This window comes from Macrotis lagotis, chromosome 8 (genome assembly GCF_037893015.1).
Source record: "Macrotis lagotis isolate mMagLag1 chromosome 8, bilby.v1.9.chrom.fasta, whole genome shotgun sequence".
Taxonomy (NCBI): Eukaryota; Metazoa; Chordata; class Mammalia; order Peramelemorphia; family Peramelidae; genus Macrotis; species Macrotis lagotis.
In genome coordinates this window covers 143,118,218-143,141,674 of record NC_133665.1, presented here as the reverse complement: position 1 = coordinate 143,141,674, position 23,457 = coordinate 143,118,218, and the positions used below count along the sequence as shown (strand labels likewise).

At 40.8% G+C, this 23,457-nt stretch overlaps 1 protein-coding gene across 1 annotated transcript; it reads right to left on the bottom strand.

Moving 5' to 3' along the window:
• Positions 1 to 861: 861 nt before the first annotated feature.
• On the bottom strand, positions 862 to 9,056 carry GHRL (ghrelin and obestatin prepropeptide). The gene is made up of 4 exons (XM_074198591.1): positions 8,299 to 9,056; positions 7,984 to 8,082; positions 4,330 to 4,438; positions 862 to 1,022 (listed from the first exon to the last, which is right to left on the bottom strand). Exons 1-4 carry the CDS (start codon positions 8,404 to 8,406, stop codon positions 1,003 to 1,005), a joined length of 336 nt encoding a protein of 111 aa, XP_074054692.1. The 5' UTR covers positions 8,407 to 9,056; the 3' UTR covers positions 862 to 1,002.
• Positions 9,057 to 23,457: the final 14,401 nt, after the last annotated feature.

The window sequence follows — 23,457 nt, the reverse complement described above, 5'->3', positions numbered from 1 at the left end:
TGATTATTGAATACTAAAACTCATTGGCCATCAAGTTTAATATCAGAAAAGCCTCAATATGAATGGTGATTCCCTGCAAAAAGAGAAAGGGGATAGGAAAGTATAGTGAGCTATGGTAGATGAATTATTTTTTTCATTAACTTCTATATTATTTCAGAGAAATTTATATTCATCCATTGTGGTCTGGTGGACTGATGTCAAAAAAGACTTTGTTTCTCCCAGTTGTGACTTGTCACTTGTTACTAGATAATCTAGTATACAAACTCTTCTCTCTACTTTGGAGAGTTCTAATATCTAAAAGACCCTCACCCAAAGGGACTCCTTTGTGAAGAGCTCACCACCCTCTGAATAATCAACCCTTCATTTGTCAGGTTTTTTTTTTTAGGTTTTTGCAAGGCAAATGGGGTTAAGTGGCTTGCCCAAGGCCACACAGCTAGGTAATTTATTAAGTGTCTGAGATCGGATTTGAACCCAGGTACTCCTGACTCCAGGGCCGGTGCTCTATCCACTGCGCCACCTAGCTGCCCTCATTTGTCAGTTTTAAAGAATCTGGATTTCATCTGGTTTTCAGTGAATGGGACCCCCTTCCTTCACAGTGGAATATGTCTTCCTGATAGTATTTTTTTTTTTTGCAAGTCAATGGGGTTAAGTGGCTTGCCCAAGGCCACACAGCTAGGTCACTATTAAGTGTCTGAGGCTGGATTTGAACTCAGGTACTCCTGAGTCCAAGGCCAGTGCTCTATCCACTGCGCCACCTAGCTGCCCCCCGCCCTGATACTATTGGCCAATGTTCAAGTTGTTTCCCCAAGAACTTACAAAATACTTGTCCGATGAAATAAGTTCCCTTTATGAGGTCTCGGGCTAAAATGGGAATTTTATTTCTCTCCCCAGCATATAGTTAATACAGTGATAAAGGAAGTTGTCAAGGAAGCAGATCTGAATGCAAGACTAGGAATGATGCATGTTGGTTAGAAAAATGTGTGTGCTCATCTTGCTAGTGCGTCACTTTTCTCCTGTATGTCCTGAAAGAGAAAGTAGGTTAACTAAACCTCCATGTATAATTGTGCCTGCTGATGCCATTAAAAAAAAAACAAAGCACAACAGTTTTCATTCTATATAAGAGCTAACATTTATAGAGTGTGGTAAGATTGGGAAAACACCTTACATGTTACCTCATTTGATCCTCACAATACCCCTTGGAAAAGTTCTAATACTTTACATATGAGGAAATGAAGGTTTGCCCAGGGTTACACAACTGCTAAGTTTTTGAAGTGGGATTTGAATCCAGGCTTTCCTCATCCTAAAGATTTACATTCTTATTTATTTCACTTCCTGACAGTCTAGATTGGAGGCTAATAATGCTGATGCTAGGAGTCAACTGACCCACTAGCAAATATTCTTTGAGTGAATCACTAATATTTATAGAATGCTTGTGGGGTTGGTGAAGTGTTATATGAATGATTAATTTTCTTCACAACAACCCTTCAGATGAGGAAACTAAGGTAGACAGATAAAATTATTTCTTCAGGATTTTGTAATGTCTTAGGTCAAATTTGAACTCAGGTCTTTCTGACTCCAATTCCACCCTTCTCTCCATTTTACCATTTGATTGTCTAAAGCAAGCACCTCAATTTAATCTAGTTGAGTACATTCACATAGCTCACAGGGCTTTTACAACCATCATCAGGTTACTTAGCTTTTAATGAGCTCTTAGTCACTGGGGTGGGGGAGAAGGTTAGATGGCTAGTTATTGGATGAAATGTCAGAGGGGATTCTTTTAGTAAGAGATTGGACTTGCTGACCTCCAGGAACATCTTGGATCTTTGATTTTAGTTTCCTAGTGCTAATAATTTAACAGAAGTCTCAAAACTGAGCAGGAAGAGGAAAAGTCAATTATGAGTTATCCAAATGACTAGATTATTATAGCTTTATAAATGCTACCTTTTATTATAAGTTTATATAAATAAATTTAAGCTAGGGTTACACAACTGCTAAGTTTTTGAGGTTTTTAGAATAAGAACTGGACATTCTATTTTAATGGTAAAGTAACTCCAGGATGGGGAGTCTCTTTCTTACCAATCATTTTTACAATTTATAGTCAGAAAGCTGACTCAAGAGAACCTAGATGAGGTGAAGTGAACTATTCCCCTTAGACTGCCAGTATATGAGAGTTGTTAACTGTATCCTGGTTTTCCTGGCTCTGATGTTATCTATTTTTCCATACTACCTCTTGAACACTTACCTCTCTTAAACTTTTAATATTATCACTATTAAATATCCCAGGAATAGATTCGATGTGCCTTAAGAGTAAATTGGAGTAGCAATAACTGAGAGGCTAGACTTAAATTATTTGCTTCAGTTTCTTCATCTGTAAAAGGGGAATAATAATCACCTGCTCTCCCTTCCTATCTCATTGTTGTGAGGAAGGCAAAGTATAAGGGCATGTCAGGAATTGCTATTGATATAATTAAGGTTGGGGATAGAGCTGGAATGAACCTACTATTGGAAGAACGTGCCTTCTGCCGGAAGTGGGAAAAGTAATCCCAACATACCTTTCTCCCCTATTCCCTCTTTGCTCATCAAACTTGGAACCTCCAGAAACTGGGGAAGCTCATTTTATCCCTAAACAGTGGCAAGGCAGGAGTTGGCCCAACTTAGAGTTTTTAACTACTGTTCACATAGACATTTAATAGGAGATTTTTTTCTAAAAATTCCCTATTAAATCATGGCATAGACCCCCCCCCCTTGAGAGTTATATTGACCCAAATGTTCTTAAAATGAGAATTTCATCAGAGGAAGCTTAATAGCTAGTATTTATTCAGCAATTTAAGGTTTTCAAAAAGTCTTACATAATCTCAATTGTTTTTAGGTTGGTTTTTTTTTTTGCAAGGCAATGGGGTTAAGTGGCTTGCCCAAGGCCACACAGCTAGGTAATTAGAGAGTGTCTGAGGCTGGATTTGAATTCAGGTACTCCTGACTCCAGGGCCCGTGCTCTATCCACTGGGCCACCTAGCTGCACCTAACACATAATCTCATTTGAACCTGAAGATAGGCTTGAATGAAAGATGGGTCTTCTCTTGAAGACTCCCGTCTCAGTGGACAATGGGAAAAACAAGGTCAGATTCCTGTTTGATATGTGAGCATTTGAATAGACTTGTGGCACCCTTCTTTCCCAAGCTTGTCTTTTTTGTTTTCTTAGGTTTTTTTTGGAAAGCAATGGGGTTAAGTGGCTTGCCCAAGGCCACACAGCTAGGTAATTATTAAGTGTCTGAGACCGGATTTGAACTCAGGTACTCCTGACTCCAGGGCTGGTGCTCTATCTCCAGTGTACCACCTAACCATCCCCTCAATCTTATCTTTGTATAGTTTTTAGTTTAGTTTTAGTTTAGTTTTTAGTTTTTGCAAGGCAGCAGTGGTTAAGTGACTTGCCTAAGGGGCACATAGCTAAATAAGTATCATCGGAGACCAGATTTGAATTCAGGTCCTCTTGGCTCCAGAAACCTTGCTGCCCTTATCCCAGCCTTATCTCATAAGACTTACTGTACTTTCTTCCTTGCATTCTATTCTAGCTTCACTCAACTGCTTACCCATCACACCTTGGGGATCCTCATATTCCACTGCTTTTGCTCACACTGTTGCCTCTGTTGAATACCCTCTTATCTCCAATTTGCCTTTTAAATTCCAAGTTCTCCTTTAAAGCCCAATCAACTAATTTGCCATCTCCTTCAGGAAATTTTCTTTAATTTCCCATTATCAATAATGACTCCCCCCCCCTCCCTGCAGATTTTGTACTGCTCTGAGGCACTTAAGATGTGTGTGCCACGGTTTTCTCTGTAGTGGGAGTCTGGCCATTGAAGATCCAACTCTCAAAGAATATCTGTGCATGCTTTTAAGTGGAGGGTTGATCCCCTTCTTTCCACATCATGAACTTCCAGAACCCTTACTTTTTCTTTTTCTTTTTTTTTAAACAGTATGGGAACTATTGACAAGGATTCTTAATTTTTTTTGTATCGTGAAACCCTTTGGCTGCTTTTTGAAGGAAAGAAAAATGTCTGCCCTAAACCTTCCATCATACCCAGAGGCTAGTGTTTAAACTCAGCAGGAACTTAATAAATATATATTTGAATGTTTAAATGAATGTCCAAGGACTTCAGTTATCTCCCCAGATATCCTAAACCTGAGGGAGTTGAATTAGAGAATCTCTAAGATTCTCTTCAGCCCTAAATCTTGTGATCAAATGACATCATATACATAAGATGTTTTGCAAATATAAATAAATGCTAGTTTTTGTTATCATCATTATTATTATTCTAGGTTTAAAGATATTACCTTGGTTCTCTTCCAAAAGGATCTCCTGCAAAACCTTTTCCAGGGTGTGGCCATACTGCTGGTATTGAGCCTCTGCTACTTTAATCCCCATGTCAAAGGGAGCATTGAACTAAAAAAAAGGAATTCCCCCCCCATTGGGATTAGAGATAAATAACTTTTCTTGTTTACTGTCTTTCTTATTCTCTTCTATAACATAGATGGAAATGCCCATTTTATTGGAAGATTCTAAGTTTTGAATAAAAATAAAATTTAAAAAAATATGTCAAAAGCAAAGAAAAAAATACTCATCAAAGCCATATTCTTTTCAAGATTGCACTCACTGGAGAAGGGAATATAGCCCAGGGATACAGTAGTCAGTGACTAACATTGGTAATTGATGCTAAGCCATGGGGAATAACTTCCCTTCTTCCTTGATGATACCTTTTCACTTTCCATCTTCCATTTATAAAAATCAGGAGTTCTCTCCCAAAGACCAGTATGTCCATGCTGGTTGGCCCTTCTTTCATATCTTCCAAGGAGGAGTTGGCATCCTCCTTACTCCTTCCAGATCCTCAACATGTGGCAGCCTCTCTTCCTATCAACTTCATTTCATCTGTTTACAGTATCCCATTCATACCCCTTGCTGTTACCTAGATCTAGGGCATTCTCACCAAGATCAGTATCTGCATCAGTTTTTACTTCAATCCCTTCACTTTCAACTCAACCCCCACATTCTTACTTGAGAACCTTGTATACTTATTGGGAATTCCTTAAAGACACTGGTGTCTGAGTCAATCATGTTTCTCAAATTTCATGACCTATTGTTTTATTCTTAGTTATCCAAAGGAACGTTCAAACCTTAGATCTCCCCATATCCCAAACTGGGCTGCTCCCATTTTCAAACTCTGAAGTTTTTTCTGAGCAAACTCTCTTGTCCTTTCATCTCTTCTTCTGAGTCTATGATTCAAAAGCTATGATTGATCATTTCTGCATCCTCCAGCCTGTCTAGTCCATCACCAAATCCCTCACCTCTGTTCTGGTCTTATTTTCTTCTTTATGTAGTTTTGACCTTATTTATAATTAACCAACTATTCTACACTTTTGATTATTTTGCTGTCTTTTGCAGCAATTCAAAACTGTTCAACCTTTGATCATTTCCACTGTCTGCCTCCTCTACTCATCTTCCTGAGAGGCTAGAAGCTGGTAGGGAAAAAAAAAAGTCATATCACTGTGCTGATTGGATCCATTATAAATTTTTTTATTTTATTTCAATGGGGCCCTCATTGCTGCATGGAAAATGCATTCTCCCTTGATTGATTCTCTTCTAATCCTCTCTTCAGCATGAATTATTCAAACAATTCTCTCAAGACCCTAGTGGCACCCAACAGTCTCCCTGATTTGCTCACTTTTAAGCTGAATGAGAAAGTCAAGGCTCTCCTCCACTCATCAAAAATATAACTGTCTCCATCCTTTAATCTTTTGTTCCTTTTTCTGAGGAAGAATTGATCCTTTTCTTTGCAGCTAACCCCTCTTCCCATGCTTTCCCCTTCAATCTCCTCCAGTGTCTTGTTGCATTATTCATTTTCCCCACCCTTTCTTAAAACTCTACCTGCCTGTTGACTCTTTCCCTCCTGTCTCTAAACATATTTCAGCCCATGGCATTCTGAAAAATCTTCACTTGACCCTGCCCTCCATCATCTCAAGCAGTCATCTTATATAACCTAGTTCTTGGGAAAGAATTTCTAATGCAGACAAACAGATCACTGGCTAGCTCTATTACTTCACCACCCCATGTATTTCTCCATCCCTCACAATCTAATTTTCTCCTCTTTCACTTTGCTGAAATTTCCCTCACTTTGCTGAAATTTCCCTCCAAGATCTATTCATCACAACAATCTTTTCTCTTTGACCAGCTCTGTAGCTTTTTTTTTTAATGTGGCTTGCCCAAGGCCACACAGCTAGGTAATCATTAAGCGTCTGAGGTCGGATCTGAACTCAGGTCCTCCTGACTCCAGGGCCTGTGCTCTATCCACTGTGCCACCTAGCCGCCCCACTCTGCTTTCTTGAAGCCAGAGTTCAGATACCACCTCCTCCTCGGAGCCTTCCCTGATCTCTTCAGTTGTTAATTTTGTATCTCCCAAGATTCCTTGTACTATACTTACATGTGAAGATAGATTTCCCATTTCCAAACCATATCCTCCAGTAACATGTAAGCTCTCTGAAGGCAGAAACGAATTCATTTTTTTGACTTTGGATTATCAGTGAATAGTATAGTGTCTTAAATGGCAGGTCTTTAATCAGTATTTCCTGACTTCAATTAAACTATTTTTAGAGCTATTTGGAAGTGTAGGATCTCTCTCTCTCTTTTTTTTTTAAAGTTTTTTTGCAAGGCAAACGGGGTTAAGTGGCTTGCCCAAGGCCACACAGCTAGGTAATTAGTAAGCATCTGACACTGGATTTGAACTCAGGTACTTCTGACTCCAGGGCCGGTGCTTTATCCACTACGCCACCTGGCTGCCCCCGGAAGTGTCGGATCTCAAGAGAGCATTTGACCACTTGCCTTCAAGCAGCAGAAAAAATGGAGTGACCAGTGATGGTATAACCAGGACTAGAACAGAGATCCGAATTGTGATGAATTGCTTTCTGTCCATGGGTTGGAGTAAAGAATTGGACAAGGTCCTGATGTCTCTCTAACCCTCTTATTCAGTAATTTCATTTATTTCACCTTTAATTGGTTTACAAAAAGCAAATGACTAAGCATTGGGAGATTGGAATTCTGTATGACCTTGGGTATGTCCCTTCCTATCTCTGGGTAGCAGTTTTTGGATAAGATGGCCTTTGAGGCCTTCTTACTCTGCCACCTTGTGTTTATATCCATGATTCCACACTGGTTAAAGGATAATGATTAGACCACCTTCAAATGGAAAAAAAAATGCAAAGGGTCCATTTGGCAAAGTTAGCTGGAGTTCATGGACACAGACCATGCTAGAGAAAAAGAAGCAGCACTAGGCTGGGAAGCTGGGTTCTATGCCTGGTTCTGCTAAATCAAGGGGTAACTGATTATAGCTTGTAGTCTAGTGGCAGGGACCTACGGAACTGAAAAAAATAACCATATTAGAAATCTGACTCCTTGTACCATCTATAAATAAACTCTTCATTCCTTTGTGGGTTGGGCATGCTGGTTAATGTTCCTTCACTTGTTAGAAGGGACCTTTGAGATCATCTCATTCATCCTATATATGGGGAAGAGCCACTCCTAGAAACTAGGTCTCCTGATTCACAATTCAGCTCGTCAATGGTATTCCTTTAATCCCATCCCAATGGTTCCCATAAATAAACTATAATATTCTTGAGAGCAGGGACTGGGTCATAGAATTCTATATGTTCCTCATGGGGTCTGGTTATTTAATGATGGATGAGATACCTTTCTTTCTTTTGGTTTTATTTTTTTTGGGTTTTTTCCAAGGCAAATGGGGTTAAGTGGCTTGCCCAAGGCCACACAGCTAGGTAATTATTAAGTGTCTGAGGCCGGATTTGAACTCAGGTACTCCTGACTCCAAGGCCGCTGCTTTATCCACTATGCCACCTAGCCGCCCGATACCTTTCTTTCTAACCAGTTTCTGACTTCCCCTATGCCCTCTTACCCCCACTAGACTTTGTTGTGGAAGCACCAACCTGTATTTCCAAACCTTTCTCTAGTTCTTCAGGCTGGCTGAAAGAGTCTTCTGTGTCCCGGGGTTGAAGTTTGACAGCTGGCTTTTTGGATTCCTTCCGCTGTTGGAAAGAAACAGAGTGTTCCCTCTAGATCCTCTCTATCGTGTTTCTTTATGGAGTAGGGTGAGAGGTTTGGAAGAAATTTGAGAAAAAAGGACCCAGAGAGGTAACTTGCCTTGAGCAGTCCCATAGTTACAACAGCAGAGCTATGACTAGAATCCAGAACCCAAGCAGCAGCCCTTTGGGGGGGGGGGATGGAATAGGACAGATACTGACCTGGTTCTTTGGGTGCTCAGGGCTTAGGAAACTGGAGCCTGCTGAGGCCACATCCATCCAGAGGACACTGAGAAGGAGCACAGTGCAGACGGCCACCTTGGGAAGCATCTTCTCTGATGGGACAGGAAGCAGCCGGGGCCTGAAGAGAGAGAGGCAGGCAGACCTTCTCCCACCCTGGCTAAGAAATTAGCTCTGATGGCCAAATTCTTATGGTGAAGAGCTAGATGACTCTGCCCTGTGGGCCGTGGGCCAGCCCAGGTGCCTGGGACTCAGCTCCTTCTGTCTTCAGGCTAGTTTCTTTTACTTCTGCCTAATTCCTTTTAGCTTTATTGTACAATCTCTATCCCTAGAGAGATTTGGTTTAGAGCTAGAAGAGACCTCAGAGTTGAGCAAGTCTGGTGTTCTTCTCTCCTCATTTTTTCTCCCCATTGATCATTTTGCAAATGAAGAAACTGAGACCCAGGAGAGTTAAGGAAATTGCCTAATTTGGGCTACCAAAGTATTCCTAGGAAGGCTGTTAACACGGGCAACCTCAGAGGTGGGATTTGAACTCACATTCCCTCTGTCCAGAGCCTGTCTCCTTCTGCTGGATCATGATATGACTGATATTGAAGCTAAAGGAGAAATCATTTTTTGTTTATTTTTCCTGTCTTACAACAGTAACTTCTCTATTTTATGACTTCATCTTCCAGTCTTTAATAAATAACAACAAAAATAAATGCTAACATTTATATAGTCGCTACCAGCTCTTTACAATGATCAAATCTGATCCTCACTTCAAACCTGGGGGAGGGGAGCAGGTACTATTATTCCCATTTTACAGATGAGGAAACGAGGCAAAGATGATAAGTAACTTGCCTTTTAGTTATTGAGTATGTGATGTGAGCCTTCTATGTTCCCAAATCTTTTGGGGGAGTATTATTATCATTATTGGTCTTATTTTTTGCTTTTTTCCAATTATATGTAAAGATAGTTTCAACACATTTTTTTTTTTTTACAGCTAGAAAGAATTCAGAGACTTAGAGAACAGCAAAAGAGGAGTGAGCAACAATGGTGGGCCCCAGTCAGAGCCTGTTTTAACTGAAGCAGGGCAAGTCCTCTGCCAAGCCCCTTCCTTCAGGTCAGAGTCTACGGACCAGGGGCAGGCTAGGGAGAAGAGGGAGACTCTGGGGGCCCAGGATTAATTTATTAAGGGAGAGAGATCACTGAAGGGATATTGCTCTACCCTGCCAAATAGAAATAACCTTGGGTGGTGGGGTAGCCCAGGGATGAGTGGCAGGTGGCAGGTGGGTCTGGGGTACCTTGAACCACTTTCTAAGAAAAGAGGTCACTTGGCATATTTATTCTCAGAGAGGGCTTCCTCTGGTATCTCTGGGTACGAAGGCACAGAGATTGATTGGGATGGTTTAAGTAAGTGTTCTCTTATATCATAATGTATGTCCTCCTTCATCCAAAAAAGCCCCCTGAATTTGCTGTGGATGCCAGAATTCCTAGTGATGGCTTTGCATTTTGTCTACCCACCAATATCATCTTTCCCAAGGTCGGTGCAATGAATTTAACCTGCAAAGAAATAGGCATCTAGGTAAATTGATAAAGAAATGTTTTTAGAAAGGTATTCTTACCTGTAGTGTCTCACAGAGGACTTGACCATACTTCTATTCTGGGCTCTTATATAGCAAGTAGAGCTTGTTCTAAGTCAACAACCCCCTCACCCCTAAAACAGGGAGGTTTGCACAGAGATGGTTTCTGCACCTTGGAGACTTAATATGCTCACGTCACTGTGATAGGAATCAACAAGGGAGGTCAGTAGGCCTGGAAGAATTACAGGGTTGTTTTGGGGTGGGGAGCCTCCTCCAGATGTCACCAGAAAGCAGAAGGGGGGAGCAGACATACCATTCATCCCTGGGAACTGGGACTTCTGAGCCTACGCCCAGCTAGTAAGTGAAAGTGTCTGGGGACAGATTCGAACTTCCATCCTCCTGACTCCAAGGTCAGTGCTGTATCCACTGTACCACATTTACTGAGCAGGAAGAATCTTAGAAGCGAGAGCCGGAGGACAGAACTCACCAAGAGAGACCGTGTTCTCATAATTCACCAGCATCACATCCTTGTAGAGACTCTTCTGAACAGGGTCCAGATAGTTTCACTCACCTTGGGTGAGGCGCGCAGCAACATCCTTGAACATCACAGGTGCCTGGGGTCTCATGGTACCTGGATGGAAGAGTCATCTTGGGGGCTTTTATATCTGATCCTGGAGGCAGTGGGGGAGCCACTGGGATTTACTGAGTAGGAGATGACAGGCTCAGACATGTATGTTAGGAAGCAGCTAAGTGGAGAGTGAATGAGAGACTTGAGGAAGGGAGACCAGCCAGCAGGTTAGTCCATGTATGTACCTGGATTTGGAAAGTGGGGGGGAGATTATCTAGGTGTCAAAGGGAAGAATTTATACCTGGACAACTTCCATAAACTGTCAAATTTTTACTTGCATCCTTAGGTTAGTATAATTTCCATTTTTCTCTTTGGTGTTGAAAAGCTATGAATAATGACAACAATAAACAGTTAATTAGACTTTAGTGCTTTATAAATAAATCCTCATTCTATTCTCACAGCAATCTGGGAAGGTAAATGCTATGATCATCATCCTCACTTATGATCCCCATTTGGATCACATAGATCTTGGGTGATTGAGGCTGGACTTGAATTCAGATCTTTGCCTATACCTACTGAATGATACTGATATTTGGAAAGTACTTTGGAAAGAAACCAAGGTCTCATATGCTTATCAAAGCAGGACCATGGGCTTACCTTTTTTTTAAAGAAAGATTTTATTCATTTTGAGTTTTACAATCCCCCCCCCCCATTCTTGCTTCCCTCCCCTCACCCCCACAGAAGGCAATTAGTCTTTGCATTGGTTCCATGTATACATTGATCTCAGTTGAATGTGATGAGAGAGAAATCATATCCTTAAGGAAGAAAGTAAAGTATAAGACTGCAAAATTACATAATAAAATAATGGGTTTTTTTTCTCTAAATTTAAGGTAATAGTCCTTGGTCTTTGTTCAAACTCCACAATTCTTTCTCTGGATACAGATGGTATTCTCCATTGTAGGCGGCCCCAGATTATCCCTGGTTGTTGCACTGATGGAATGAGAAAGTCCATCAAGGTTGATCATTGCCCCCATGTTGCTGTTAGGGTGTACAGTGTTTTTCTGGTTCTGCTCATCTCACTCAGCATCAGTTCATGCAAATCCTTCCAGGCTTCCCTAAATTCCCATCCATGGGCTTACTTTGATGAATACGTCAGAATTGTCACCATCTTTATTTTGCCATTGGCAATGGAAAGGGAACTGACAGGAGTTAGAAGAGCTTTAAGTTCAAATTCTGCTTCTGCTATTTACTACCTGATTAGCATTGGGTGGGTCACTTAACCTCTGTGGCAGGTCTGAAAGATTAATTTGGTAGCAGGATTCATTAGAGGGGGAGAAGCTGGAAAAGGAGGAGGCTCTTGTAAATGCCAAGGTCCTATGGGAGGAGGAGGTGCCAGTCTTGATTGAAAAGTCACTATGGGGGCAGCTAGGTGGCACAGTGGATAAAGCACCGGCCTTGGAGTCAGGAGTACCTGAGTTCAAATCCGACCTCAGACACTTAATAATGACCTAGCTGTGTGGCCTTGGGCAAGCCACTTAACCCCATTGCCTTGCAAAAACCTAATAAATGAATAAACAAATAAATGAAAGGTCACTCTATGACACTGTGAGCTATGTTGATCTTAGACATTGTTAGAATTGAAAGTGACTTTGGAGGTCATTTAATCAAGTTTAATTTAATCAAGGATCCTCATTTCATGAAAGGGGTAACTGAGGCTCAGAGAGAGAGGAACTACCTGGGCCAGGGCCACCTAGTAGCCTAAGTGGAAGTGGTGAAATTTGAATTTGGGCCTTCTTGTCCAGTGTGCCTATGTGAAGGATATAAGGGGTGAAATCTGCAAAAGTTTTCATGGGCTGGAAGGGGGTGGTCTGAATGGGCATTGAAATGCCACTCTCTCTCTCCAATAATTCTTCTACCCACTTGTTTTAGGATCTGAAATATCTATCACTCATTTCTGAGTACCACCCCTGCCTCTATCCCCCATCCTGCCAGGGTTCAGTGCGACACACCAGAACTAATGCCCTCTCCTTATAGGAATACCACCACATTTCATTGTTATAGGAGTCCTAATTAACTAGTTTTACCTCCGGGCTATGGCAGGAAAATTCCCACTTCCTGCTCTGCTTCTCCCTGTGACTTAGACAAAGAGTTGGAAGAGTTGGAAGGGACAAGACGGCACCAGAGGATGCCATCGTACCTGTAACTGAGCAAGAATCCCTTTTCCAGTGTGCCAGCATCCAACTTCAGCTTGGAGACCTCCAGTTGGGGGGGACTCCCTACTTCTCTCTATTGTGGGATCGCCCTCATGCTTAGGAAGTATTTCCTGCCATCAAGTCTCAAATTGTCACTTTGCAGGTTTCACTCATTGCTATTGCCCTCAGTAGCTAAAATTCACTCTCTACTGAGACTCCTTTCCTGGTCTCTCTTGCTCTTCCCATATTCTCCTTGTTCAACCCAACCCATTTTTAGAAGGAAGCTAGATGGTATGGTGGGGGGATACCTGAGTTCAAATCCTGCATTCAAATTTTTACTAGCTGAATGACTCTGGACAAATCACTTAAATCTTTCTCAGCCTCAGTTTGTTCAGCTGTAAAATGAGGATAAAAACATCTTACTCCTAGAGTTGTGAAGATAAGATGACATGAGACAATATTCAGAAAAGCTCTTTGTTAGTCTTAAAGCACTACAGAATGCTACTGATTTTTATATTATCCAATTTTTTTCCCCACAATGCTCTTTGACCCTATATCTTTCTTTCTTTTTTTTTGTTTTGTTTTGTTTTTGTTTTTTTTAGGTTTATTTTCAAGGCAAATGGAGTTAAGTGGCATGCCCAAGGCCACACAGCTAGGTAATTATTAAGTGTCTGAGGCTAGATTTGAACCCAGGTACTCCTGACTCCAAGGCCGGTGCTCTATCCACTGCTCCACCTAGCTGCCCCCAATGGCTGTTTCCTTATTCATCTCTAGTCTTCCAACTATGAGTGACCTCCCAGGGTTTTGTTTTTGGTCCTCTTCTTTCTCTCCATCCTCACCCTCTTGGTGATTCATCATGATTTATAAGTCTCCATATATACAGTCCTAAAATCTTTCCTGGACTATAATCATAGTGCATCTACAGCTGATGGATGGATATTCCCATGTGGATGGCCAAAACATCTAAAGCTCAACATATCCAAAAAACAGAATGATTATCTTTTCCCCTAAACTCAACCCTTTTCTTTTTAGTTTTTTTTTCTTTTTTAGTTTTTGGCAAAGCAAATGGGGTTAAGTGGCTTGCCCAAGGCCACACAGCAAGGTAATTATTGTCTGAGACCGGATTTGAACCCAGGTACTCCTGACTCCAGGGCCGGTGCTTTATCCAACTACTCCACCTAGCTGCCCCTCACCCCTTTTCTTAACTTTCTTTTCAAGATTACCACATTCCCTCTTCTCTATGCCAACTCCCTCCTCAAATGAAACGGGTATTCAGCCTCAGTGTGATTCTTCCCTTTCCTCCATCCTTTATATGCATCCAGTTTTGACCTATTTTCCCCTGGACAGACTATCTTTGCTCAAGTTATGTGTCTTCCTCAGCACCGCTTTCCTGGAATCTTCCATGCTTGCAGAATGAGTGACTCTGTCTGTGACATCAACGTTGGAAAACCAATCAGAATCAGAGAATTACAGCCTTGACTGAGCAAGACCCCATCCAACAAGTCTTCTTTTTAGATGGGAACTTTAGCCTCACTTCTGAATTTCCGTCTTTGGAAGTGGTGGTAGAAAGGCTTATTGAAGACACCAGGACCTATCAGAACATGCCTTTTAGGAGGTTTGAATGTAAGATGAGTCCATCGAGGCACAAGTATTTCACTATTTCTTGATGATCTTGCCTATATTCATCAATCTCCCTTTTGCCTACCTCATTATTAAGCCTTATTTTTCTTAACTACCCTGGCCCCTCTATTGGTTTACATTCAGAGACCTGGTATAGGAGTGATCTAATTTCCCTAGGCTGGACTAAGAAGGTGCCAGCAGCTGGCAGGGAGTGGGGGGCCAGAATACTCATCTTCTGGGTATCTTTTTTTTTTTTAAATAAATGTGTGTGTTCATGGATTCTTTCTATAAGTCCTGGAGTTAGAGCATCTTAAGGTGACTATGACTTCCTTGAGATTTGATATCTTTCCTTAGAGTTATTAAGCTTCTGTGGTGGAGTTAGCAAAGAACTTAGGCATTGCCCCTTACCCCACTTTTGGCCAGAACTAGGAGCTGTGACTAGCTTGGTGGATTCTGCTAGGACCATTAGCTCCCTTCTTCCTCCTCTATGGCCTAAAGATCACAACAGAGGTCCTATGGCAGAGGCATTGTAGCAGAGAGCTGGACTGGGGGGGTCAAGACAGAGGTGGGTTCTAATCCTGCCCCTGACACTATGACTATAACAGCATAGACAATTTACAATCTCTGAGTCTTAGTTTACTCATCTGTAAAATGAGAAAATGAGCACCTACCATTCAGTTAAGTGTGAAAATCAAATAAGGAGAAATGAAAATGCTGTGCCAACCTTAAGAGTACGTTTCATCATTTAGGTATTTTTTATTATTCCCACTCTTGGTGACTGAACCTAGGAATATTCTTTACCTGAGTTTTTATTTTCTTTCCTTTTCACCTTTTTACATCTTGCTCCTATTTTAGACCTTGAGATTCCTCAAATATAAATCCATTTTGAGGCTTCCTTGTGTGTCCTTTGTCCTCAAATGAAGGCAACAGACTGGGATCTACCTTTATAATCACTAATGTCACTCACTACTCTGTCCTTTTCTCCCCATTCACACAAGCAGCATCTTCACTCATGGTCTCATCACCTCTCACCAGTCTCCTTATCACAGTGAATATCCTATCTTGTCTTTTGGCTTTAAGTTTATCCCCTCACCAATTCATCTTCTACGCAACTGTCCTTCCATCCATCATCCAGTCAACAAACAACCATCACTCAGGGCCAGTTACTGTGCCATTCTTCAGTGTGCTCCCCCATTATCTGATACCTCCAAATACAAACCCCAACCTATACTTGAGAATTCAGTAAAAAAGTTCTGGATCCTGAGCATCATCACAAATAAAACTGTTGTCCCTAATTGCCCAGGATTCATAATGAATATGGAGCCTTGAATATTTAAGAGTAGCATTTCTAATTAATGCTGACATACTGAATACACAAAATCTCAAAACAATGTGGAATTATAAGCTTAAACATATATGTCAAAATGAGGAGATCAAAACCAGGAACAGGATGAAGGTTTTCTTTTCATTGAACCTCCTCTAAGACCATCTTCCATCTGTTACCTTTATTCTCTGACAGAAAGCAATTGTATTAAACACTTATACTGTGTAGTAGAATGTTAAATGGAAAATAGAATATTATCAGGATAATATCCTAGGCCTGTTTCTATTTGAACTTCACATTAAAATAAGGATGAGCAATAATAAAAGCTCACATTTACACAGGACTCTCGAAGTTTACATCTATAATCCCATTTGATCTTTTTAAGCTACTTTTGAGAGTTAGATGCTACTATTCTAGTTTTTGGGCCCAGGACTTCACTTTCCTCAACTGGAGAATGGAGGCAATAAAGCACACCCTCCCTTGTATAGCGGTTGCTTATTAGGACCCACTGAGATAATGCATGTGAAAATACTGATAAAGTGATAGTCCTGTTTATCATTGTCCATTAACGTCTTACATTAGATTAGAGCTCTGAGGAAATGGAACTTATGGTGGGGACTTGGAAGAATGGGAAAGACTTGGACTATGCATCTCTACTGAGCGTGCTGAAGGATCCAGCAGGAGCTGGTCGAGATGGGGACTCTTAGAAACCAGGAACTAGAGTGAGGTATGGGGAAGAATGGGTAAGACAACTTTGCCCACCTATCAGTCTGTCTAGGGCCAACCCTAGGTCAGAAGCAAGTGCCCTACAGGAAATAGGCATTCTAATCTGTTCTATTTGTGGTAACCATCCCCCAGCTGGGGAATGAGTCCATCCTCTCTAATCATAGCCCAAATCTCCCCAGTGCCAACCACCAGTGTTGATTTTAGATAAAGACCAACCACTTTATCTTCATGGAAAGGAAATGCTGATGCAAGAATGTTAGAAGCTGTTCTAGTCACAGGTTCCATCCAATCTGTGATGTGGTGGTTAGGCAGCCAGAGAGAGGAAATAACAGTAAAAGGTCGACCTTTCCAGACCTCAGTAAAGGAGGGGCTGAGAAGTTACCTGGTTCTTTGATTTTCTTTCAAGGAGATCTTTTATAAAAAAGTACCCAACTTCCCCACAACATAATTTCTAAGTTTGAGCTAGATTTGAATTGAGATATATAGCCAAATCTTACTGATTCAGACCATTTGAGAGGAAGACAAGTGAGGCTGAATGGAAAGTCTGAATTATTGCATATTATTCAAGAAATGAAGCTTCATAACTTACGTATTTTTTTTAGCTATTCTGAACTTGACCAACATTGAATACAATACACGTTTACAGAAATAATATGGAACATAAGAACAGACACATTTAGAACACATATAAATCTGTGAATCTCTTCTACTTTTGCCTTAAAGTATATAATATAGGCTATGTAATATATTTAATGTAATATATGTCACTAAAATATACATATTATATATATAGCTATACATACTCTTATTTCAACATAAAAACCTTTGAAGCTATATTTTCTGCTTGTTTCCTTCTCATTTTCTTTCAGTCATTTAAAAAATATTTCAATGATTTTTTTTTGTTAATTTAATACAAATCTCACTCTCTCTTTCCCAACTGCCCATCCTCTGTCCTTGAACAAAAGGAAATCAAACTCCTTGTAACAAGGGTGCACAGCCAAGCAAAACAAATTCCCCACATTACCAAGTCCAAAAATGTGTGCTTCATTTATCAATCACTTCTCTGTCAGTGAGCAACATGCTCCTCTGGGATTGTGATTGGTTATTGAATTGGTGACAATTCATAAGTCTTCAAGGTTTTCTTTGTGCTTTTTTGTTTTTTTGCAAGGCAATAAATAGGGTTAAGTAACTTGTCCAAGGTTACACATCTAATAAGTGTCAAGTGTCTGAGGCTGGATTTGAACTCAGTTCCTGACTCCAGGGTTGGTGCTCTATCTACTGTGTCACCTAGATGCCCCATGGTGTGTGCTTCTGGAATTTTGTTCATCTCAGATGACATCAGTTCCTACAAGTCTTCCCAGATTTCATTGAAAATAACCCTTTTTTGCTGTTTCTAATGAAATTCCATTACATTTATATACTTCATCTTGTTTAGCTGTCTCCCATTTGATGGGCATTCCCTCAATTTCTGGGTTTTTCACTCTAACAAAAAGAACTTCATTTCTTTTAAGTAAGGATAATGATCAGAAGATGGTCAACAGATATAACAGATAATTTTCAAGTCAGTCAAGGGCATAGCTTTTTTTAGGTTTTTGCAAGGCAAATGGGGTTAAGTGACTTGCCCAAGGCCACACAGCTAGGTAATTATTAAGTGTCTGAGACTGGATTTGAACCCAGGTACTCCTGACTCCAGGGCCAGCGCTCTATCCACTGTGCCACCTAGCCGCTCCATGGGCATAGCTCTTATATTAACATTTTTCTGTGTGTCTCCTTAGAGCCTGGCACAGGACCCTATACAAAGGCAGTGTTTAATAAATCTTTGGTAACTTAAAAGACACTTATTAATCCTTGTTGACTGAACTTCGTAATTTTTGCCCTAATAGGAGTCCTTAGGCACCAGTCCCTGAAACAATGGATCTGGGTGCAACTTTTTTTTTTTTTAGGGTGAAGAATGTCTCTTTCCAAATCTCTTTGGGGGAGGGGGTTGGTCTGGCTTCATGTAGTTCTTTATTATGGCAATCTCTTCCTACTAGAAAGGTCAAGGTCTGAGAGTTTGCTTCTGTCCTAGCTCAGACATTACCCAGGGTCTTTATCATGTACATTTTTTTTCTTTTAGGGCCTATATGGTTATCTCTGTAAATTCTAAGAGACCCTGGGGTGTGCACAATCCACCAGCCCTATTAACTCAGTGCTGCTGTTCATTGTTATTGAAACATTGGACCTGTGAACATGACTCAATAGTAAAACAAAGGTGACATTAGTGGAGCCTTGAGGACCCAGGACAACAAGACTGACAGGAGAGGAGAGACAGTTTACCATAGTAGTTCAATTGTTCAGATATAGCGAGATTATAGTCATAAAAGACATCTTTCAATAATACAAACAGGATAAACACGGTAGATTGTCCCAATTATGGCTGAATTGTTAGTTTTTTCCCTTGACAGACATTCCCTATGGAGAATAGGCTGGGCTCGGAACAGGATCTGGAGATCATGTTGAATCAAATTTAGAAAACTATGATGATTTAAAAAATCCCCAACTGATCCCTGCTGCCAAAACTCATCCTTTAAAAGCTAGTATTCTCTCAAGGAACTTGTGTATAATGGGATACTAAGATCACCCAAAGGATCAGAATTGCCTGGGGCAGGAAACTGATAACGTTAGGGACACAAGCAATGTTTTCATCATTGCTGCCCATCAAACACAAGGGATTCAGAAGGAAAAAGACAGTCATTCTGCCAGTGAGCATTGATTAAGCAGCTACAATGTGCCAGCCATGGTGCCAGGGAGGTAAAGAAGGGCGTAGACATAGTTCCTGCTCTTGAGCTCACATTCTAATGGAAGAGACAACGTGCAAATAATCATTTAAATATAAGATCTATACAATATTAATAGAGGGTAATCTAAGAGATAAGGCACTAGAAGCTGATTGAATACGGTGAAATTTGAGTTGAACAATGAAGAAAGTCGAAGCTAGGAGTTGGAGGTGAGGAAGAATGAGTGAAAATGCATGGAGTCAGAGATGAGTACTGTTTTCAAAGAACAGGAAGTTTACCTCCTGAAATCCATCCATCCATCTTCTCATCTATTCTATGGGAAATAGTAAGTCCCTCCCACCCTCTTCTTATTTCTTCACAGCCTTTTCTTTTTTTTTTTTTCTCTTAAGACCAAGAAAACAGGACAAACTCATGTCTAGACCCATTGTACCACTTCTGTGATTCTGGAAGATATTAGGATTTTTAAAGGTCACATTTCTTTTCTCAGCAAGTAAACAGTCATTATTTAGCCTCTTCAAATGCATTTACTTAAAACAAGATATTTTTTAAGTGCTTATGCAGTCCTTAGCAATGTAGTAGGTACTTAATGAAAGTACCTGCCTCTGGCATTTGCATTTTGAAATTTCTACTTAGGTTTTCTCCCAGGAATACTTATAAGTCTTCTATTCTTTAAAAGTCCAGTTCCCCTTTATAGAGTTATATTCATTTTATTTCATTTTTTAGGTTAATTTCTTTTGGTTGTAAGGCTTTATTTTTTGTTTTTTGGGGATGTTGTATTCTGAATTTTTCATTTGCATTTCAAAATTTTTGCTTAATTTTTGCCTTTTCACCAGGAATACTTGAAAGCTTTCTATAAAGTCCATATCCCCTCTACAGGGTTATAGTCAAAATTTTAAAATAAGGTGAATTATTCTTGGTTATAAGCCTTTATCTTTTGCTGTTTGGAATGTTATATTCCAATTTTTTTTTTTCCTTTCAAGTCATTGCTAGTAAGTCCTGTGAGATCCTGACTCTGGTTCCTTGATAACTGAATTAAGTTTTTTTTTTTCCTTATTGCTTGCAATATTTTTTCCCCTGACTTGTGTTGTGTTTAGCATAAGCCCCATTCAATGTATTAAGTGTGAGGGGTGGGCACCCATGCACCTCAAACCTCTCTCATGAGTGAGTGAACACCTATTCACTTTCTAGGATGGTTCACTATCTGCCACTTGCCCTTACAGTAACTGGTCTAAATTTATGGAGAAGGTTCACTACCACCAGATTACAATTAAACTCTTTTGAAGACTTGAGGAAAATCCTGTTGTGGAGGAATATGCTTCCCTTTTTCACTGTTTTAGCTCTTGGGCTTCTACTACTGTGTTTCCAATGATGATAATCTAGTTCTTAAACATAACCATTTACTTAGCCATAAGGGAAAAGCAAGAACAGTAACATCACAGGTATCATTAACATATTAAAGTAAATATAATTGCCACATGATCTAGGGCATGCTCTCCCACCATTGCACTAAGAGTCTGTGGGGAAAGTGGAAACACTCAAAACCTGCCAAAGAATCACAAAAAGTAAACTCAGGTGTTCAAGGTAACTCATAAATCTGAAAATATAAACCTCAGCTTTTTCCATCTTCCTAGGAACAGTCTGTAACAGTCTCTTGGTAAATGTTTCTATGATGAACAGATGCTTCCACTAATAAGCAGAGTTGATCTACATTGTATTTGACAAACACAAAACTGGTCTATCCATGGAGTGAGTTCACTATTTTTCTGTTTCTAAGCTGCTTCTTTGCTCCGTTGGATTTTCTCCTCTCGGCATCATGTGGCAATGCTCTGCTGCTGAAAGAGGACACAGTGGGATGTTGGAAATCATTCTGGTCTTGGGTCTCTTGCACAGCCCACCCCAGTTGCCCCTTCAACTCCCATCTAAGTACTAACTCGGTCTTGTCTCCTCTCTCCTGCTGTGGATGCCACTCTAAGGAGTGCCAGGCTATATCTTCCTGCACAATGACTTATGGAATATGGTTCTCGGTTCCCTGCTTCTGTCTAACCAAGGCCAGAAGCCAAGTCTTGGATCTAGTTCTGGCATTGGATTTTAGAAGTGGTGCTGACTTAGCCCTCTCCTCCATCACTCACATCCCCCCTTCCCCCTGTCCCCCCCTTACTCCAGGGGTCTATACCCCATTGAGTATATTTTCTGTTTCCTCTCTGAGCCACCTCTGATGAGAGCAAAGGTTCCCTCATTCCCACTTGCCTTCCCCCCTTCCATATCATTGCAATAGCTTATTGTAATAAAGAAAAATCTTATTATATGAAATATCTTGGCCTATTCCACATCTCCTTTCTCTTACTCCCATTACATTTCCCTTTTAGCCATTGACTCCATTTTTACAATATATTATATCTTCAAATTCAGCTCTCTCCTGTGCTTCATCTATAAAAGCTCCTTCTACCTGCTCTGTTAATTGAAAAGGTTCACATGAGTATTATCAGTGTCATTTCTCTATACAGGAATACATGCAGTTCATCATCATTAAGTCCCTCATATTTCCCCCCCTCTCCTCCAATCTCTATGCTTCACCTGAGTCCTGTATCTGAAGATCAAACCTTCTGTTCAGCTCTGGCCATTCCAACAGGAACATTTGAATTTCCCCTGGTTCATTGAAAGTCCATCTTTTTCCCTGGAAGAGGATGTTCAGTTTTGCTGGGTTTGGTGCTGACTTAGGATGTCATTGTTCAGAATGCTGACTGACTTCAGGTCCATTTGTTGAATTTTCATTGGCTTGCCTCCCTTCCACTAGTTTTATGGTTGGGTAGCAAAGTTTGTACTGGTTTTCTTGGCACCCTTTCCTTGCTTCCAGTGTTTTTTGCACTTAGCTCAGCTGCATACTTGATTTGACCCCTTGAGCACATTTCACTGTCTTCTGGTTGTTTATTTGTGCAGTTATGGACTGGATGGAGGGGCTTTAGTTTTGTTTCTGGTTTCCTTTAATAGTGATCTTTCTGGGTCTTTCAGATTTTTTTTTTTTTTTTTTAGGTTTTGGAGAGCTGGATTTCTGTACAACTTTTAATGTCACATCTTAACCAGAAGCATAGTAAATAGTTTTTGGACTTGTCTTAATGATGGTTTCATCCCTCAATGGGTGAAAGAACCAGCAAATGGTAATTCTCTTCTGGATCTGATTCTCACCAACAAGGCTTTGTGGATGTTTGCTGGAATGAAAATGATGGGATCTTTGCACAAAGTGACCTCTCTGCTTGAGAATTTGTGATAAAGAAAAGATTTGGGAAGAGTCTGACCTACATCCTTTATTTTTGGAGAGATTTTAAAGGGTTCAGAGAAAGGATAGGGATTTTATGGCTTAAAGTCCTACAGGGGAGGTTGGCTGCTGCTGGAGATAGATACAAAGATGAAACAGTCCTTTCTTTCAAGCACCTGATAACTTATTGGTGGAAAGGGGAAGAGAATAATTTTTTTTTTTTTTTTTAGGTTTTTGCAAGGCAAATGGGGTTAAGTGGCTTGCCCAAGGCCACACAGCTAGGTAAGTACCTGAGGTCAAATTTGAACTCAGGGACTCCTTCCTGACTCCAGGGCCTGTGCTCTAGCCACTGTGCCACCTAGCCGCCCCTTGAATAATCATTTATTAAGAGCCTACTAAGCATCAGGTACTGTCTTAATAATTTTACAACTATTATCTTATCTGATACTCATAACAATCTCAGGAGGTGGATATTATGTAAAGGATGAGAGAACCGAGAGACAGAAGTTGTGACGTGGTGCCAGAGTCTTCCAGCTAGTAAAGTGTCTGAGGCTGGATTTGAACTTGAATCTTCCTGAATCCTTAGCAGCCTTGGATTTTATTTCTTCAGATTGGGTCTCCTTATCTTGTCCGGGCTGGGGGTGTAGCAGCCACTCCCTAGCCCCATCAATCCCCCTGCTGATTGCCATGGAAGTTTCCTCCTTTGTTTCCAGCCCTAGGCCAGTTTGACACTCCTGCTTCAAGGTCAGACTTGGGGGGGGGGCATCTTCAGTTTGCTTCAGCCCAGAGTTTCTGAGCTCAAATCATCCACCATCCATGAACCCCCCCAGGAGCGGGAAATAGGGGTGTGCTACCAAACTGAGAAACTTCACTCTAAAAAGCCATATCCAAGAGATGCAAATGAGAGCAGGTAAAGATGGGGTACAAAGGCCCGATCCAGCATTGAATTTGGAGTGAGGTGACCAGGCTCTGACATTTGCTGTTTGTGTGGCCTCCGGCAGATGGCTTGATCTGGGTGCCTCAGTTTCCTCATCTGTAAGACAGAGGGATTGGACTGGATGGTCTATGAGGTCAAGCTCTAGCTGACTTTCCTTGCATCTTTCCCCATCCTCCTCCTTT